We start from the raw sequence: 18,451 nt of genomic DNA, 5'->3' as shown, positions 1-18,451 counted from the left end.
CATTTCATGACTCACAATTGAATTTACCTACGTCGACACACACACACACACACACACACACACACACATTTAATTTCTTTTTGTGAGGTCTGCTTCCAACGGGCTTACAATCCATCCCCCCCAAGGAAGTTTGGAGGATATATTCCATGTTGGGATATGAATTTCCACTAATCTTGCTGAACATTCGAATGAGAACTGAAACTCATCTCACCAGCCCGTCTATAAATAGAAATAAGCCGAGACAGGCGCACAATAACTGGCAGCTGTTTCCCTGCTGTTCCCTGCCAACCCAGTCGTAGAGCCTCTGCGCCTTTTACCAAATTCCTCCTCAAATGTGCAGCACCATAGAGCTCAAAGCATGTGCAGCAGCGTGCGTCTGTCTCAAGCTGATGCCAATATACAGCTGCAGAGTACAGAACAGAACAGATCTACTGAAAGATCAAGTCAAATGTATGTTACCTCACAACATCACACTTGTGCATACTTTGCATTTGCCACTTACATTATAATTTATAAACAAATATTTCAAATGAGTCCTTTTTCTCAATTCATTTCAGTCAGGGTCTCGGTATTCTCTTGTCCTTGTTGCTTCTCTATTTTTAACAATTGCCTGCACGTTCTGTATGTGCTTCTCTCCTAATCTCTAAGCATCTCATTAATAATGATTTCCATAAATACTGACTAACCCTAACCCTAACCCTGACTCACTAGCTAGTTTCGTAGTGCCTGTCAGAGTCCTTTATCTTTCTACAAGTTTTTTCTTCCCTTTTGTTTCTCATTGCACACAGTATAAGTGAGAGTAGGCTACTCTTAAGTGGGTGGTGTTATGCCCTGTTACCTTGAGATCACTTCCTTAGTTGATTTGAGAAAGACATTTATATTAAATAATCAAAAGCCACGTTACTTGATGTTTTGTTTGACTTCAGGTTGATGTAAAACATGTAAACCAATGTGGTATGAAATTGATTGAAGCCTCCATTTTATTGTAAACTCCAGACACGTTCGCCAGCAAGGTCGCCGCCATCCAGGATCAGTACGCAGACGCCTCCATCGGCAACGTCACCGGCTCCAACGCGGTCAACGTCTTCCTGGGCATCGGCGTGGCGTGGACCATCGCTGCCGTCGTCTGGCGCTCCAGGGGCAAGGTGTTCAAGGTGGACCCGGGGAACCTGGCCTTCTCCGTCACCCTCTTCACCATCATGGCCGTGATCTGTGTGCTCATCCTGCTGTACCGGCGGCGGGCGTCGGTGGCCGGCGGGGAGCTGGGCGGGCCGCGGACTTGCAAGATGATCACGTCGCTGCTGTTCGCCTCCATGTGGCTGATCTACATCCTGCTGGCTTCACTGGAAGCCTACTGCCATTTACCAGCGTTCTAAATGGAGAGGAGACTGACCCACTGCCAAGAGGGAGAGAGAGAGAGGGAGGGAAAGAGGGATTAGTCTTCAAACAGACAGGTCGAGGACAGATGGGGAGCAGAGGTGGATCAATAATGGACTCTCAATTTCCTCTTTTTTTTTACGATTTTCAGTGTTTCAGATATATTTTTGTCTCCATTTATTTATTTCCTGCAACAATAAATCCTTTTTGCATTAGCAGCTCTATTACAAAAGGAGTCCCGCCCTCTACCCAGTGTTAAAGACACATAAACCCTCTAAACTAAGGATTATTTTACAGAAAGACAAGAGAATTTATGTTTTAAAGAGCTTTCATGTTGTTACCTCAATCATCCGTCATCCTCAGTGGACCGCACTGTTTAATAGGTAATAAAAGCTGATATCGTTCAATATACTGCCAAATCAGCAGGAGAGAAGAAGAGATTTACAGCAAGGAGCTGTGACCACATCACTTAGAGAAAAAGTTGAAGAGGGAGGAAGATTAAAGAGGAACTGGAGGCAACAAAACTAGAAAAAGGTTCTGGATAAAGTCGATGGACTGACTGGAGAAGAAAGGACATAGGAAAGAAGAAAAGGAAGAATGGATTGGATTAAATATTCTTCTTCTCACTTTGTCTCTCATGCTATTTTCTGCTTTTTTGTATCTGGTCTACACTGGAACAATCATACCCAGTGAACTCTCTTAATACTACCAGTGAACCCTTCTCCCAAATGTACACACACACACACACACACACACACACACACACACACACACACACACACACACACACACACACACACGCACACACACACACACGGGCCTCAGGTGAATAACAGTGGAGGACTGATCACTTGCAGGATAAAACAGGACTGTCCTTTTTCTTTTTTTCGTGAATACACTGTGCGAAATATTACGTTCCACCCCACAACACACACTCTCTCCTACAAAAACACTCCTCCTCCATCCCTCCCTTTGCCTTACCCGCTGTAGGACTTGTCTTAAAGTTGTGATAATGAAACGCTGTAGTAACCACCATCAATCCCTATTTTTAATTGAGCCAATCCTCCTCCTTTTTACGCCAATCAGCAGCCTCGTTTATCCCACCGAGGAGACTCCCCCCCCCCTCCCTTTCTTTTCTAATCTTTTCAATGGCGTCACGTGTTGATGTTGTTACCGTGCAATTGTAAAAAAAAATGTTAAGTAAGATAAAGACATATAAATATAGTATGGAGAGTTGGAGGTAAAGAACGTTTGAGCTGGTGGTTCGGAAGAATGTAACAAAGGAGGATTCAAAATGTCTGATTAGCAGCTGGAAGAAAAGTGGGATGGAAAAGAAATGTCTGGGAAGAAAGTCTGGAAATCTAAGCAGTCCACTTTGTAACAGTTGAATTAAGAAGCATTGTGCACTGTTTAACCTCTAATGTTTATAGCGAGGAAACGGAAATCGGGACTAAACAGGATATGATGTAATGCCATCATGGAAGCAAGAACAAGGCGGGACCAATCCGAACGAAGGATCTCGCTCGTTAACGACTAAGAAGGACGTTGTTGATGACAAATCAAAACTATGACCAGTGTTTCTAATTGTACATGATAATATAAGAAACTTTTATTGATGTGTGTGAGAAACACTGATATGTAATTTATGTGTAAACCCCGGAGGAGAAAAGAAATTCTGGCGCTTTTTTCCTCTGAAACACGGTTCAAGGAGACATTTAAGGGAATTCCACCACCAGGGAAAACGGCTGAAACCAGAGAGGAGTCAAATGCGCCGAGGGAAATGTACGGCAGCTCTGAAATATCACACAACTGTTCCTGGCAGTCGTCGTTGGGATGTTTCTTTGTACTCAAAACAAAAATCACAACTCCTCTGTTATCCAAAGATTCAATAGAAGAACAATGTCACATTCATTTCCAGTGTGCAGTTTTACCTCGCAGGCGTCGTACAAGTCCCCCAAGCTGCCAGGTGTAAAAGAAAACTCTCATATTTAAAGTCATAAAGGTGTTCACACTACAGATGTATGTGCTTAACCATTGGTATTTTTATGGTTATGAGCCTGTATCAAAAGCTGTGCTAACTATTTAGTTTTTGTAAAAAAAAGTTTATCAATTGAGGCATGGTGTGTGTGAAAGTTTGTAAGTAGTAGAGAATATTATGCCACATATCATATGAAACCCTCCATTATTCTTATTGTGTAGAATCCAGATTTATATTACATATGTATTTATACCCCTGCCTTGCCCAGGGGCCGGACTGGAGCTGGGCAGAAGGGGTGGCATATGGTGCAGGTGATTATTAAATGTAATCCCTCTGTTAGCAGCAGCATACTCTGCAAACATTTTCCCCTCAACTGCCCACACAGCTCGTTGTTAACTTCAAGGAAAATCCTGTAAGAACAATAATTGAGCTTTTTTGTTTAATCCCCAGAGAGCAAAATGGGACAGAAAACAACAACCTGCCCACCATCCGCCTTTTCAGATGAGGACAAATTACCCGCTGCTTTCAGTTGTATTCAGTTGTAAGCCCACTCAGTCTTCACCAGGCTGTAAAACACCAGGGTGGAAATGACTTCCTACGTCACCCCATCAATCACATGTGACGTTTTAAATGTCGCCATCATTTTCTGACAGCCATAAAGGAAGAAATCCAATCTTAATTGTAGAAAAATCAGTTAAAGGCGCAGTAAAAACCACCTTGAACAGCTGTTTTCTGCATCAGCTGATGTCTGACAAACACAGCCCAGATTCATTGATAAAGAGAGATTGGCCCCCTGCCATGGAGGCTCTTGCCCTATTTGAAAAGAATATTTTTTTGGCTGCAAACGTTTCCTATTGCTGTCTACAAATTAGACACAAGTTTACACCCCCCCAGAGGACTCTTCAGCATGTTAAGTGCTTGAAGGGCCGTAGCCATTTCTGTGGAAAAAATCGAGGTCAGGAATCCACCAACAGCAGCCCAATCCTGGAGAGAAAAGTTTTTCAAACCCTCAAACGGAAACTATTTCATTTGGAATTCTCAGTTATATTTCCCTACATGCAGATCTAAAAGTAATAGCCTCGCAAGAATTCCCATTACACTCAATCTTAGTCCCGGTGCTTGTTGACATGATGTTTGAATTAACCATACCTGTTTGAAACTGTCAGACTAACCGTCCAGATCCTCTCCAAAGTCCTTAGTCATTCCTGCAGCGCACCATATATTTTCAAACATAGGAGTCGGTCATCGGCCAGTTTTGACATGACTTACACATTGGCATGGCTCCTGACCCCCTGAGACGCCAAAATGTCTCTCTCCATGACTTCAGCCTCTCTAACGTTTGCAAAGCTAAGACTGAGTGGGCTGGATAATAGTGACTCCACAAGAATACTGAGACTGATTTAGAAATGTAGGCTCTTTAAAAGGTTGATAATCCTGAAATAAGACTGTGTGTGTGTGTGTGTGTGTGTGTGTGTGTGTGTGTGTGTGTGTGCGTGTGGTGTGCATGTGTGTGCATACTTTCTAAGTGAGTGAAGAAATGCAACCATATTTTTAGTCTCTTGCCTGTTGCTTAGCGACCATCTATCTGCAAGCCGTTGTCTTCTTGACTGTTGCTGGTGCGTGTGTGTGTGTGTGTGTGTGTGTGTGTGTGTGTGTGTGTGTGTGTGTGTGTGTGCATGTGTGTGTCACTCTCTTGATGTTTCTCACTTGCCCTTCTTCGAGTGAGTGTGACATCTCCTCATTCATTATCTCTCTCGCTGCGGGCCAATTCCAACATTTATTACTGTTAGTTTTTTCTTCCAACGTGTGTGTATCGTGTCCTTTGTGTTCCTCGTGCCTCACCTTGTTTGCATGTGTATCCAGTGTGTGTAGGTCTACATGCGTATTTGTGCCTTTGTTTGTTTGTGCCGCTCTGTGTTGTAATCTCCTTATAAGGGCTCGCCCTGCGCGTCCCTGGCTGAGTCCCAAAGGCCAGATTAATGAATTTGAATGCCAACCTGACCCACAGTGAAAAAGGCCTGGAAATTGGATTCCCTCCATTTCCTCTGTGTGTGTGTGTGTGTGTGTGTGTGTGTGTGTGTGTGTGTGTGTGTGTGTGTGTGTGTGTGTGTGTGTGTGTGTGTGTGTGTGTGTGTGTGTGTGTGTGTGTGTGTGTGTGTGTGTGTGTGTGTATCGAATTAGATGTATAATAGATTTGGCTGGCGATCAAGATTGAAATGGATGGTGGTGGCACATTGCTGGAAGAAGTGTGTGTACAGTGTGTGAGTAACTGTCATACATTAAGGTCACTAGCTCTACAAACTGATTACGTGATGTCATGCTGCAGACACGTGTAAATAACACACACACACGTTTTGCACTTCCAGAAACACAGATGATTGACACACACACACACAAACACACACATTTCTGGCGCCCCGCAGTCTTGGTAAAACTTTACCTGTTTCCCAGTAATGGAACACTTTAATTTAGTTAGAAATGACAACAGAAGCCTGCAGAGAAAGTTTATTTAGTCGACACTTTAGTGACGGTTGCTAGGTCGAATATTTGTGCATGTGTGTCTGAGTGTGTGTTTACAGACAGAAATCATTATATGTATATGAGTTAGCGATATAACGATCCTGAGCTTGTAAAGAACCAATTTTCCCATGAAACACATTATGCCACATTTTAATTTTAGAGACACCTCTAGTGTGTGTGTGTTGATCAGCCTCTATTTATCAGTGTTTTTAACATTTCTTTTTCCCCTCTACCGTCTAAATATTTATATATTATATCACTTCATTTTATTTATATATCATGCCACCCTATTTATGAGGTCACAAAGTGCTTTTGATATAATTATGTCTTATTTCAATTTTTCCATCTATTTTATTATTATTATTTTATTGTGTAATGTTTCATTTGTGTCCGAGGTTTTATGTTGTTTTGGTGATTTTGTTTTGTAAAATGTAACAAGAGCCCTCAGAGTAGAACAGGAAATTAGCATAGTTGCAATTTACATAGTGTGCTATTATACCTTTTTTATGGTGTGAGAGAGTGCGAGTGCGAGTGTGTGTGTGTGTGTGTGTGTGTGTGTGTGTGTGTGTGTGTGTGTGTGTGTGTGTGTGTGTGTGTGTGTGTGTGTGTGTGTGTGTGTGTGGACGCGTGCAACTTTACATCATTCCGTCCACGAGTGTGTCGATGCATGAATTAAACTCATTCTGAATACAGTGTTGATGTTGGAAATGTCGTAGTAAAGAGTAAAGTATTTTTAAATGCTGAAAATGACATGACATGAAAAACGATATAGGTGTTTACAAAGACCGAACTTTTCTTTTCTTTCTTTTTTTTCTCAAAGATGAAATAAAACTTGACTGGCAAATGCTCAGAAGACTGTCTGTTTGTTTACTCATGGTGGAGAATATGTTAAGATGCTGAATTTACTAAAAGCTTAAAGCAATTACATAATGGACGGTGCGGTGTGTGCTCATGATTGGATTGAACTAAATAGCTGTTTGCTAAATTAGCCACATGTCTGCTTTATATTGTAATCTATGTCTCATTTATTGTGTTCACAGAAATGTTAAGTTTTAAAACACTTCCGCAGCCCGAGCGCTTTATGGATGGATCTTGAAAATAGTGTTTTGGTTGCATTATGGGAAATTAACAATCCAATACTTTTAGTTTTTACTACAAACTGATTTGGTGTGCATGTTTGTCATTGACTCTTCAGGTTGTTTTTTTCACTTACCTTAAGTTTATTTATTCATTTAAATGGGACAGTTATTACTAGACTACTGTGAAGATTCTCTCTTTTCTCTATTTATTAAAAGAGACAACTATGCAAAATAATTTCCCAATTATGCTGCTTCTACTGGAGTCAAGCCTTTAATTAAAACAGAAAATATTGATTTTGCTGTCAAAATGAAAAATGAAAAGGCCTTTTTGGTGTAAAAAGTCTTTTGAATGTCTCTAACACTTTTTTTCTGACCCCACCATAGCATTATATTAATTGTAATAGCAGATAATCCTCTTCTAAACATACTCCGATGATGCAATTCAGCTGAGGCCTTTAATGATGGTTGAACCGAGGGATTCTGTATGAACTGTTCTACACATTTCTACAAAAATCTTCTTCATCCGGATTTCCAGGCATTTTATCTCCGGTGAAACAGAAATATAAAGGTTGAATCAGGATCCCAAAGGGTTTGAATCATGTGGACGATGTTTGAACAAGATCATTTAATAGCTTGTTGCTGAGAGTCTGACCTGTCCCATGTTAAGATCACAGGTTAATGTCCCCATGGTGGATATTGTCAGCCTTTCAGCCAGACACTTAAAGGGGACAAAAACGGTTGATAACACGGCTGTATATGCAACTACATCTGATGGAAGGATGAGAAGCTGCAAATCGCTTTTAGTCTAATAAAGCAATTTGATAATAGTCTGCTTTAATTTCACCCTAATTTCTCTTCTTCTGAGATGCAATAATCAATACACTAAACAATAGCCCTAATGACTATGTGAAATAGATGAATTCATAGATCATTTATTGTGCTCTGAGGGAACTTGTTTAAACCCTGTACGCACATGCTAACCCCAAGTAGCTGAAAAAGTGCAGACAAGAAACTATTAGGAAATAGCAACTGCATTGAAAAGATATGCTATATTTTGTCCTTCATGCAGGGTTTTTAGGACAAAACTGGTTTATATGAAATGTTTTCTTGTCACATTATATCTAAAGTTTGATGCTAATTTGTAAATCTGATGGGTTAGCTTCCATAAAATGCTTGGGATGGGTGGGATGAGGTCAACTGGCAAACTGTTATCATTGGAGCATTACTTTCTAAATTAATTTTGCTAAACTGCCTCACAGTTAATCAACTCATCAGTATCCGCCTCTGTGTTACCTAACGCGGCAACATGAGAACAAGCACGGTGATATTTATAGCACAGGCCTAAGGGGAGTGGTTGTTGGAGATTAACACACACACAAGCATACACACAAACACACACCTGGGACCTGACCAGCAGAAACCGCTGTCGGCCAATCAGAAGCTCCACTGTGTTTCCCTGATTTGATCTGAGGCACTTTGGGAAAAGCAGATGAAGGAGGGAGGGTGAGTGCTTCGACTTTTCCACTCTGCATTATAGTCCAGGTGTGTGTGTATATGATATGTATTTTGTAAGGCTGACCTAATTAGGATAAAGAAATTCAAACTTTGACTTAGCGCTTTGAAACTGTTTTGCATGTTTTTCCATTCTTCCGGTTCTTCTCTGTCAGTTTTCCAACAACAGAGGTGGCAGCTGTTATTCCCAAAAGCAACCCTGTGATAGCCACAACGGCGAGACACGTCTCCATCCTCCGCTGGAGAGGAACGAGACGAGGAGACAAAGAGTAAACACAACAGTCCTGAGGGACAGACAGAGAGAAGGAACAAGAGAAGGAAGATGCAGACGGAGACGGACAGGGAAAAAGACAGAGAGCTACAAAGTGTGTGAGAGGGAGAGAGAGAGAGAGGCAGACAGAAGGTAGGAGTTGGGATGTGTGCAGAATGTGAGACAAAAACAGAGACAGCAATAAACAAATTGAAGTTGCGGTGTTGTTGCTGACACAGATTTATCCTGTGGGATCAGGAAAAAGACAGGAAGTGACACGCTACATTGATCGTCTCGTCTCCTGGGTCCAAATGTTTGCCTCCACGCGTAATCTGATTTTGACACTTCTTAGTTGGTACAGTACAGTTTAAAAAAAAACAACAACTTTCTATTAGTATTCACTAACAAAATCACCAGATGCGAATCATTGAAAGACATCAAAAGAAACAGATTGTTGGAATCTTTGTGTTTGCTCTGTTTTTAAAGGGGCCCTATTGCTCATTTTCAGGTTCATATTAGGATTTTCTACCTCTCCTGGGACATGTCTCCATGCTTTAATGTTCAAAAAGCTCTTTATTTTTCTCATACTGCCTGTGCTGCAGCACCTCTTTTCACCCTCTGTATGAAACCAGAGCCCAGTCTGCTCTGATTGGTAAGCTGGACTGCTCTGTTGTGATTGGCCAACCCCCTTGAAGATGTCCCACCCACGTGCTTACCTAGTGATGTCACTACGTTATGGAAGTTAGGGGGGGGTAACAGTAACTTTAGCTCAGATGGTTCAGTTGGCTAAGCTGACAAACAATTAACTATTTGAAATCTATATAATATTAAATAAAGATGGAAAAAGGAAAGGTAAATCAGCGAGAGGAAGGCTTAATGTCTAGAGAGTGAAAGAGGATGTTTGTTGGCATTCAGAGATTTGTAGAAAAGATAAACAGCCATGTCAGAGAGGATGGGAGGAGAGACAGGATGAGAGGGACAAAACCAAACAGAAGATTGCAATCACAGAGAGCATAGTGAGAGTGGCGGGAGAGAGGACAGACAAAACCTTTAGGAGAAAAAAAGGGATATAGGGAGCAAGAGAGGGAAAAAGAGGGACTGTTAAACAATGTTTCTCTTTAGACTCTGTTTTGACCAAAAGGAGGGAGAGGATTGGAATTTTGTTGGGCCTATAACTGACATGAAGAGGATGCAGGGAGATGATGGAGAGACTGAGAAAAAGAACAAGCCACATAGTTACCTTTGGAGGTTTATGTCGTTATGGAAATTCTGGAATGATGCAGGTGACAAAATGCTTCTTTGAGCTTGAATAAAATAACCATAATCCCTAAAACCTACAGCCTCCTCTGAGGTTGTATTGTCTGCTGATTACTGAGGATTTGCAGCAGGTAATCAGTGATCTGTGATGGATTATATTTTCAAACCATCCTTTAGGTCCATGCCGAGCAGCAGCAAGGGAAGAGAGAGGGATGAGAGGAAGCAAGGGGAGAAAAAAGAAGAGGAGAGAGGATAAAGCTGTCTTCATAAACAGTTAATATAATAATAATGTGGGTAATTGTGTCACCTTCTTTAGTTATATTTACTTTAGTTATATTTACTGAGTGAGGGGGAGGTGTTTACATGTCAGAAAAAGATTCCTTAATCCAGTGTGTCTGTGTGTTTAAAAAACAATCTGTCAAAATTCCAGCATACTAAACAATGTCGATTTTTGCACATTTTGGACACACTCTACTGTGTAATTCTTTCTGATGTTTACGACATACTACACTATGAAATATTTTGTCGTTTTCCTCCAGATAATTTCCATTTACTATACTTAGTAAGCTCAAAAAATGAAAAAAACAATATAGGCGACCCTTATCTAAAAAGTTAGTTCTGGACATATTCAGAAAACATAGAGCACATTACATAGAAAAAGGAGTTAAATAATAGAAACTTTGCCCAGAATATCTGAAATACACAAGGGACCAAAATCACTCTGAGCTCAAACAACCAAATCAATGACAAACAAAAAAACGGTCTTCATCAAACACATAAAAAAACAACAACAAAGGTTCAACTCTGTAACAGGAAGTTTATCACTGAATCAAGCCGTATACTTTATATTAATTGTGAATAAAATATTACATCTGGATCATTAGTATATGTAGTATTCCCTTACATCTAACAATCACATATACAGTGTCAAACTAACGTATCACAAGGATTGTATCTGGCATAGTTTCTTCCCTATCAAGTGTACTAACAAGACTGATGCTTTTAATTAACTAAACTAATCCAAATGTTAAAGATGGTCTCATAATTGAGAGGAACTGAGGAAAAAGAAATGGGACAGAGGAATAAAAAGAGAGCAAGAGCAGACATGACAGCCAGGACCCTCAGGGAGGGCCTGCAGAGAGACGAGTCACACCAAATGTCTAATAAGAGTCAACGAGTGTTTGTGCCGCAAACGGAGAAACAGAGACGGAGAAAAAAGTATACACTGTCATTTTTTTCATTTTTTCGACATGCTGTATTATGCCTTATTGGACAGATTACACCGTTCCTTACCACTACACAGTATTTACTAAGTCGCTCTTTTAGCATACTGTACTATGTTGTTTTTCATATGAAAATAAAACAAAAATATCATAAGGGGGGACCCTTATCAAAAGATAAAATTATATAAGGGGGGGTCCTTATCAAAAGAATATTTCTCATATAAGGGGGGGGGGTCCTAATAAAAAGAAATGTCCCAAAAATGAAAAAAAACCAACTGTGTCTTTTATCATTTCTTGAATACTGTGTAGGGGTTAGGAACGGTGTATTCTGTCCAAATAAGGCATGATACAGCATGTTTATTTTTTACAAAGAAATGAAGAAAAAAACGACCCATTCTGGGTTTCTCAAAACAGCATATCATGTCGAAGAAATGCTAAACAACATGACTTAGCTTATTATGGCTAAAGAATGCTAAAAAACACTTTGAATATTGCATAGGGGTAACATTCCATTTATTTTAGCTCTTGGATTTGTTTATAATGTCCAACCTGAAAAGCAGAACTCTATGATTATTTAAAAAGATGCATTTAACACTCTGCTTATTGGATAAAAAAAATTACCACAAAAAAACATGTTTTTAAAATTCCATTTAAATAGCCGTTAGTTTACAAATACATTTGAGTGAGGGGGAAGATCAGATAGACAGGCAGCAGTGCTCGCTGAAGGATGGAGGACAGGAATCTCTCCTAAAAACAATCCATCTTTGAGAAAAAGCTGAAATGATATTCTTCCCTTTGCAATTTCCTGACTTTCATCCCTCTTCAGCATTTGTGGTCAGTAGTAAAATTCACATAGAACTAAACATTTACACAGAATACATACATAGAGTGCCATCATTAAACCCCTCAAAGCAGACAAGACAAAAAAAAAAGAGAAAGAAACAGTGTGGTATATAAAAAAAAAGTTTCCAAAAACAGCTGAAATAAAGATCGAGGAAACTGATCATTTAAAGTACCGTTTGTGCTCTACAATCCTACATTCAATATTTGGCTTAAATGGACAACCTGGGGTAGCTTTGTGGGAAAATGTTAAGACATCCTTAAATAAAGTATAACAAGCTCTTCCTATGTCCCTGTGGAGGTGAACTACTGTTTTTCATGGCTACATATAATAGCTCCTTATGATATATTAAGAGGTCACGCTTTGAATTTTGAGGCTTCAGTGAAGTTAAAGCATCGAGCTGTGGCCTGAGGACTTCTTACCACATTATAAAAAATGAAACAATTTGGTATATTGAGCTGATCTACAAAGCTGCAATAAGAACGTGAAGGACCCCCCTCATTTGGTGGTTCAGACTTCAAATACAAGCAATTTTACATTATAATGTCAGGATGCAGCTTTATATTCTCATCTGAGCAGACGTCACATAAAGGGATTAAGTCACACACAACCACACACACACACGAGAAGTTTCAGCAATATTTGTTAAATTATGGGATTGTGTGTCTTGTTTTTGAAACGGATGTGTGTTTGTGAAGTGTTACGTCACTCGGGCCCTCCCTTTTTTCTCAACAATCACACACTGTTTTCTAGAGAGGTGGTTGTCTGCTGACCACTGCCTCCCATTTAACCTTGGCTGGATATTGTTTGGAGGTTTGAAGTCAGAGACTTGATCCTGACCAATGACGCTGTGGCAGACGTGTGAGAGTGTGTCAGGGTACAGTATAACAGGATGATCATGCTCGATGAATGAAAGGTGTTCAAATAAATAGCCAACGCTGCAGCTCCACCTGCTGGTCAGCTCCTGCCATTACAGTTCAAACTTAAGCTTTTAAACCTCTTTGTTAAAATTCTGCCCACTTTACTAATTTTCACATTTTCTGTAGCACTTCAACACCTCCATAGGCTTTGTTTTAAATAGTTCCTCATCTATTTGTAGGGAATAAGACCATTATGAATCTACTAACATCATATCACACGTTTGAAAACAAAAAGTATTTCTCTTACCGTTAGTAGTTTAGATTAGCTGTATTTATTCTAAAAAGTTTCCCCTCAACAAAGCCATGTGTTTCTAATCCTGCTCCTTTGTCTGCACAGTTTAAAGCTTTCAAATTGTCAATAAAATGTGAATGTAAAGCTTGTTGCTAACATAAGTAAAGCTTACTGACCAGACAATTTAAATGATGCTAAGAAAAAAGGCATCAGAGGATATGACATTAAAAGCAAAACATAGTCCAAACAGTAAAAAAAGTTAGGATTCGAATGAAATCTTCCAACAAAAATGCATGATGTGCATCTGACAAAAGCAGCAAAATAAAAAATAATATAGCTCTGTAGACACAAACATAACAGTCTGTAATAAAAAAGGAATAAAATTAGTAAATAATTAATATCATTACTATCCCACAGTATAATCATTATAGACCCCAGCTGAATGCAAGTATTTGATTTGTACACGTAATAGTTTTAACTGAACGACATCTCCGCCTCTGATAGGACAGGAGTGGACGAGGAAGTGGAATCAGCCAATGAGGCGGTGCTATTGTCCATGCTCCTGTTCCAGGGGCACCGATCGGGCGTGGAGCAGTTGGAGGCCGGGCCGGAACCGGGGCTGCCTTGATTTGGAAACGGCGAGTACAGGGCGTCTTTTCGGAGCCCTTTGTTGTTGAGCTCCATCTGGAGGTGCTGGCAGATTTCGTCCTGTAGTCGCTCATACTCCTGATCCAGATCCCTCTCCAACTGAGACTGGATCTACATCAGAAACCCCAGCACATTTTAAAAAAAATAAGAACTAAGCACTTCAATACTACGGCATCTTATGGTCATTGCAGGTAACATGAAAAAGATCAAATATGGACCCAGGGGAGGAGGATAATATTCTGTGAGAAGACTTAACATTTCTGATTAAATAGGCACTTTTAAATACGTAAGGTTGTACATTTACAAGAAAAATCATAATAATAATAAAAGCAATCAAACTTATTTTTAGTAACTTTTATTTTGTCAAGGGACCATATTTGTTTTTTTGCAAGGTTGGAGCAGCCCCAACAATCGACAGTTTAACAGTATGTGGGCTTGGATCGGCAAACAACAACCTTATTTCAATTATACTTAAATAAATAACCGATTAGCCCCCTCCCCCAGCTCCATACTCATACATTCATACCTAACATGACCCTAATTTGTTGTCGTACATCAATGTGTGTGTGTGAGTCGATGTGTTTTTGCTCACCAAAGGAAGTTCATCATCTATATGTTGCAGCATCTCCCGATGCCTCAGCATCAGCTTATCCTGTCTCCTTGTCTGAGCCTCCTCCAGCTGGTGGACGAGGAAATAAGAGGAGGAAAGGAGTAAGAATTAGGAAGGAAGGAAACCGACAATGGGAGGTGCATTGGATGGGTGTCAGATGGGTAAAAAAGGGTTGCAAGGGAAGTAAAAATGGAGCAGGGACATTCGGGATGAAGAGCAGTATGTAAGAGGGGATTAAAAAAGAAAGGATGAGGGAAGGAAGAATGGAGGATAAAATAGGCGGATTAGGGAAGAAGGGAAAAGAAGATGATGTGTGTTAATAGTGAAGTTGATGAAAAAGGCAGAAAATGTACAATAAAGTAGATAAAGGGCCCACTCAATGACGGTGTGTGTGTTTGTGTTTGTGTGTTCTTACCCCGCCGATTAAAGAGACAGAATCTTGAATATGTTTCCTGTTGATCTCATTCAATTCCCTAGAGATAGAAATAGGAAGAGGAAGAGAAGGTGCAAGGAACATAAAAGAGATGTGAATCAAAATATCTTCCAACTGCCTTGATATGAAATTAACATCTCTAGTTTCAGGGGAGCTTATTACGTTTCCGCCTTGTCTTTGTCGCGGGTCTTGGCATCGCTGATGCTGTTTTGTCTCTTCCTGTCCAGGATCTTCTGGAGCTCTTTCTTCTCCCTGCAAATAAAATTACATTACATCCAAATGAAGACAAATTGCGATTACCAGAGGGGACTTTCCATGGGAACATTTCTGTGAATGTTATTAAAAAACAATGCTTGTGGCAAAAGCAAATCAAAGTCACAATATGGCATTAGAGAAAACTAAGACTTAATGAATGCATAATAATTTAAAAAAACGTAGAAGGCAACTCAGGCTCTGACTTGTGCTGTCCAAACTCTTCTCTATTCGGCAGTAAAGGTGAAAAGGCGGCACTTACTTTTCGCACGTCTCCTTGAGCTTCTTCAGCTGAGCTGCTTGGCATTCAAGGGCGGTCTCCTTTAACTTCTTGAAGGCCTAAAAACAAACCGCAGCAGATGACCACCTGTCAGAGAATCGCTATGCAGGTGTACCAAAGTGCCCTGTAGTCAGCTAATGATGAACTCTGTGTTTGAGTGGGTGCATATTTAAGAACTCATGCAGGGATACACTGTTATTCGAAGTGTGTCACCTTGAGCATGCATACATGTGCAAATATTGGGGGAATGCATCTGTGTGCGTGTTGTTACCTCCTGCAGGTGTGTTTGCTGCTTTTCTCGCTCCGGTAAGTGAAGCTGCTGTCGGAGTTTAAGGAGTTCTTGCATCTGCCATTCCCTCAGCTGGACTGACTGCTTCTCAATCTCCTGATCCAGCGCCGTGAGCTCACGCTGCACGGGCTCATTGGGCTCGCTGAACACACACATTAAGTTCAGGTTAAACACACAGTATGTCATTTTTCTGCCACTTGTTGCCTTCAACATTCATTCATTCGGTTTCAACCATGAGCTGAAATATCTGTGGAGATCTTCTCCTCCCCAAAATATAGACCTTTGATTAAACCAGATCAAAAACACTGAATAAATAAGATTTAAATAAAGAGTTAGCGTATTAAAGATTGTATCCACTGTTCTTTCTTCATACTGTACATCCCATGGATTCATCCGTCCATCCTTACTTTTTCTTGATGCTACGTTTGAGGTGTTTCTCCATCTGACTGCGTCTCCTCTGGGTGTCAGACTGAAGCTGGCTATTCCGACTTTTCTGCTCCTTACTCAGATTCCACACCTACAAACACGGGGGGACATTTGAATCATTTGTTTTGCCGAGACAAATTCCACCATATGAAGAAATGTAAGTCATATGGATTGAAATAAGTTTCTGTGTGTGTACCTTTTTGAGGTGCTTCTTTCGTATCTCTTTTAGTTCTTTGCTCTGTTTCTTTATGAGCTTCAAATAGCCCTTCTGCTGCTTCAGCTCCTCTATTGACTGGACCTGAATGTCTGACAGAAGGAATAATAACAAATGATCACATCATTCAATGTGAATAATGCTTAAAAAAAAGCCACGGCTAGTATGTCCAACACACTAGTGATTTCAGTGGGTTCTGAGAGGAAATGCATGTGCTGGAATGACCTTACCTGCCAGAACAGTGGCTATGAGGTCCTCCTTTGGACTTGGTGCTACACACACATGTAAAAGAAGAGAAGGAGAAGCACACAGATGGAATGTGTGAAATGGATGATGGGAGAATGAACCAGGAACAAATAAATGTGACAAATGAAGGAAATAGCTAATAAAATTCCCCTTTGAATTTAAAATAAGAAATCTTTTAACGTCCAATAAATGGGAGGCACGATTTTCACACACAGTGAGTGTCTTTCTGTATCGTCAATAATCTCTTAATAAATTATACCTGCAATCTAATGCAATACTGACAGTGGAAACACATTCTCGGTGGTGAGTTAAACACGTCAGTCATTGTGATACCGATCTAATGTATGACATTACGCTTCCTAAGTGCAGATATATGACAGACAACAGTTATCGTTGGGTATGAATAATGTGTAGAGGTCTCTACCCGGTGCAGGTAGTTTGAGGATGTCGGGGGCTTGATCCAGTGAGCAGGGGGGGAGGCTGTGGAAGGGGGAGGGCAGTCCAACTCCTGGAATGGCTTCCCACTCCCCCTTGCTCTCGCGCTCTTTGGGCTGGTTGGGAATATGCTGGAAAAAAAGCAACAGGAAGATGAATTTGAGGGATTGATGGTTTGCAGAGGTTTGTGGATGTTTCTATTCATCATACACATTTTGAGTTCTGTTCATGTGTGTCTTACCTCACTGGTGTCCTCTATGAGAACAGCCAGCTGTGTCTCCCTCTTGTGCAACTGACTGATGTGCTTAATGGGGTTGGTAAGAGCCTCTGCATACTCTGAGAAAAAACACATAAAAAAACAAGTTTGTATATCAATGTCATACAAAACCTTAACACTATTCTTGGACATCGGAAAGTTGTTTGAAGTCTTTTAGGGTGAATCAAGTCTTTAAGTCAGGAAACTTTCATTAACATTGACGTGTGTTCCCTTTGATATTGTTCAAAGGGTTATTTAGCAGTCAAGCAGAAGAGTCAACACTGTTAGCTAGTAGGACACTTTTCAAATGAATTGATGAGCAGCTGAAATCTATAGCTGAAAATAGTGCCACTTTTCGATAGAGGTGACTGGAGTGTGTTGATGTGGTTCCCACCCTGGTGTTCATTGGGGATGTAGTCCTGAGCCTCAGTGTACACCAGCAGAGAGGGCAGGATGAGCGGCTGGTTCAGCTCACTCTTCAGATTAATGTAGTGGTAGCCTACAGGGAAGGATGAAGGAAAGAAAGAGCCATATAAATAAATGAATACTGTCTTTTGGTACTTAAAAGTGATAAGAACAGCAGCACATATACAGTACATATAAAAAGACTGCTCTATGGAGGCTCTGAGAAAATAAAACCTGCAGTTCATTTCTTTATCTATCTAAAATCATCCATATTTTTTTTCCACCTAATATCACAGATATTTAAGATAGGATTTTATAAAAGTATTTGTCCTGGCATTTTTTCAATTGTTTTCACGTACGTTTCTTTTATTACATCACAACCTTCTCATTTAGTTGACCTTTTTATCCAAAGCAACTTAAAATAAGTGCAATAAACGATGAGGATACAACCTTAGAACAGCATCAATCCTGCAGGTACATTTGGTTCAAATAAACCAATGCTGGTGCATTGCTTTCAAATATGCTAAAGTCCATCAACATCAACAACAACAAGAATGTGTTTGCGGGGGGGTTTGTGTGTGTACTGACCTGGTCTTATGGCTGACACAGGGAGGATTCGGTGTCCAATAAACTTTCCATTTTCTTCAAACACCGCTATCCTCAGAGAGGCCAGTGTGGGGAGGACCACCTGCAAAGAGAAGTGGTGATGTCATTGGTGCAGTTCACTTCAATTTAGAGTTAACAAAGGACAGACAATGAAGGCTGACG

General features: G+C 40.3%; 2 protein-coding genes across 4 annotated transcripts in view; one reads left to right on the top strand and one right to left on the bottom strand.

Moving 5' to 3' along the window:
* The window catches only part of slc8a4b (solute carrier family 8 member 4b), an 89,114-nt gene extending 82,393 nt beyond the window's left edge, over positions 1 to 6,721 (top strand). For both annotated transcript variants that reach the window (XM_063900929.1, XM_063900930.1), the window contains one exon: positions 997 to 6,721. In XM_063900929.1, the coding sequence (XP_063756999.1) occupies positions 997 to 1,376 (380 nt within the window). In that variant the 3' untranslated portion in view covers positions 1,377 to 6,721. The remainder of the gene's footprint in view (positions 1 to 996) is intronic.
* A 4,964-nt stretch (positions 6,722 to 11,685) lies between these two features.
* The window catches only part of plcb3 (phospholipase C, beta 3 (phosphatidylinositol-specific)), a 45,102-nt gene continuing 38,336 nt past the window's right edge, over positions 11,686 to 18,451 (bottom strand). For both annotated transcript variants that reach the window (XM_063900513.1, XM_063900514.1), the window contains exons 22-34: positions 18,272 to 18,371; positions 17,673 to 17,777; positions 17,264 to 17,358; positions 17,012 to 17,153; positions 16,572 to 16,613; positions 16,324 to 16,433; positions 16,109 to 16,218; positions 15,684 to 15,843; positions 15,395 to 15,471; positions 15,043 to 15,132; positions 14,863 to 14,920; positions 14,430 to 14,516; positions 11,686 to 13,948 (exon numbers count right to left, since the gene is read on the bottom strand). In XM_063900513.1, coding sequence (XP_063756583.1) covers positions 13,664 to 13,948; positions 14,430 to 14,516; positions 14,863 to 14,920; positions 15,043 to 15,132; positions 15,395 to 15,471; positions 15,684 to 15,843; positions 16,109 to 16,218; positions 16,324 to 16,433; positions 16,572 to 16,613; positions 17,012 to 17,153; positions 17,264 to 17,358; positions 17,673 to 17,777; positions 18,272 to 18,371 — 1,461 coding nt within the window. In that variant the 3' untranslated portion in view covers positions 11,686 to 13,663. The remainder of the gene's footprint in view (positions 13,949 to 14,429; positions 14,517 to 14,862; positions 14,921 to 15,042; positions 15,133 to 15,394; positions 15,472 to 15,683; positions 15,844 to 16,108; positions 16,219 to 16,323; positions 16,434 to 16,571; positions 16,614 to 17,011; positions 17,154 to 17,263; positions 17,359 to 17,672; positions 17,778 to 18,271; positions 18,372 to 18,451) is intronic.

Source organism: Eleginops maclovinus, chromosome 14, assembly GCF_036324505.1.
Source record: "Eleginops maclovinus isolate JMC-PN-2008 ecotype Puerto Natales chromosome 14, JC_Emac_rtc_rv5, whole genome shotgun sequence".
NCBI lineage: Eukaryota > Metazoa > Chordata > Actinopteri > Perciformes > Eleginopidae > Eleginops > Eleginops maclovinus.
This window is presented reverse-complemented; position numbering and strand designations above follow the sequence as displayed.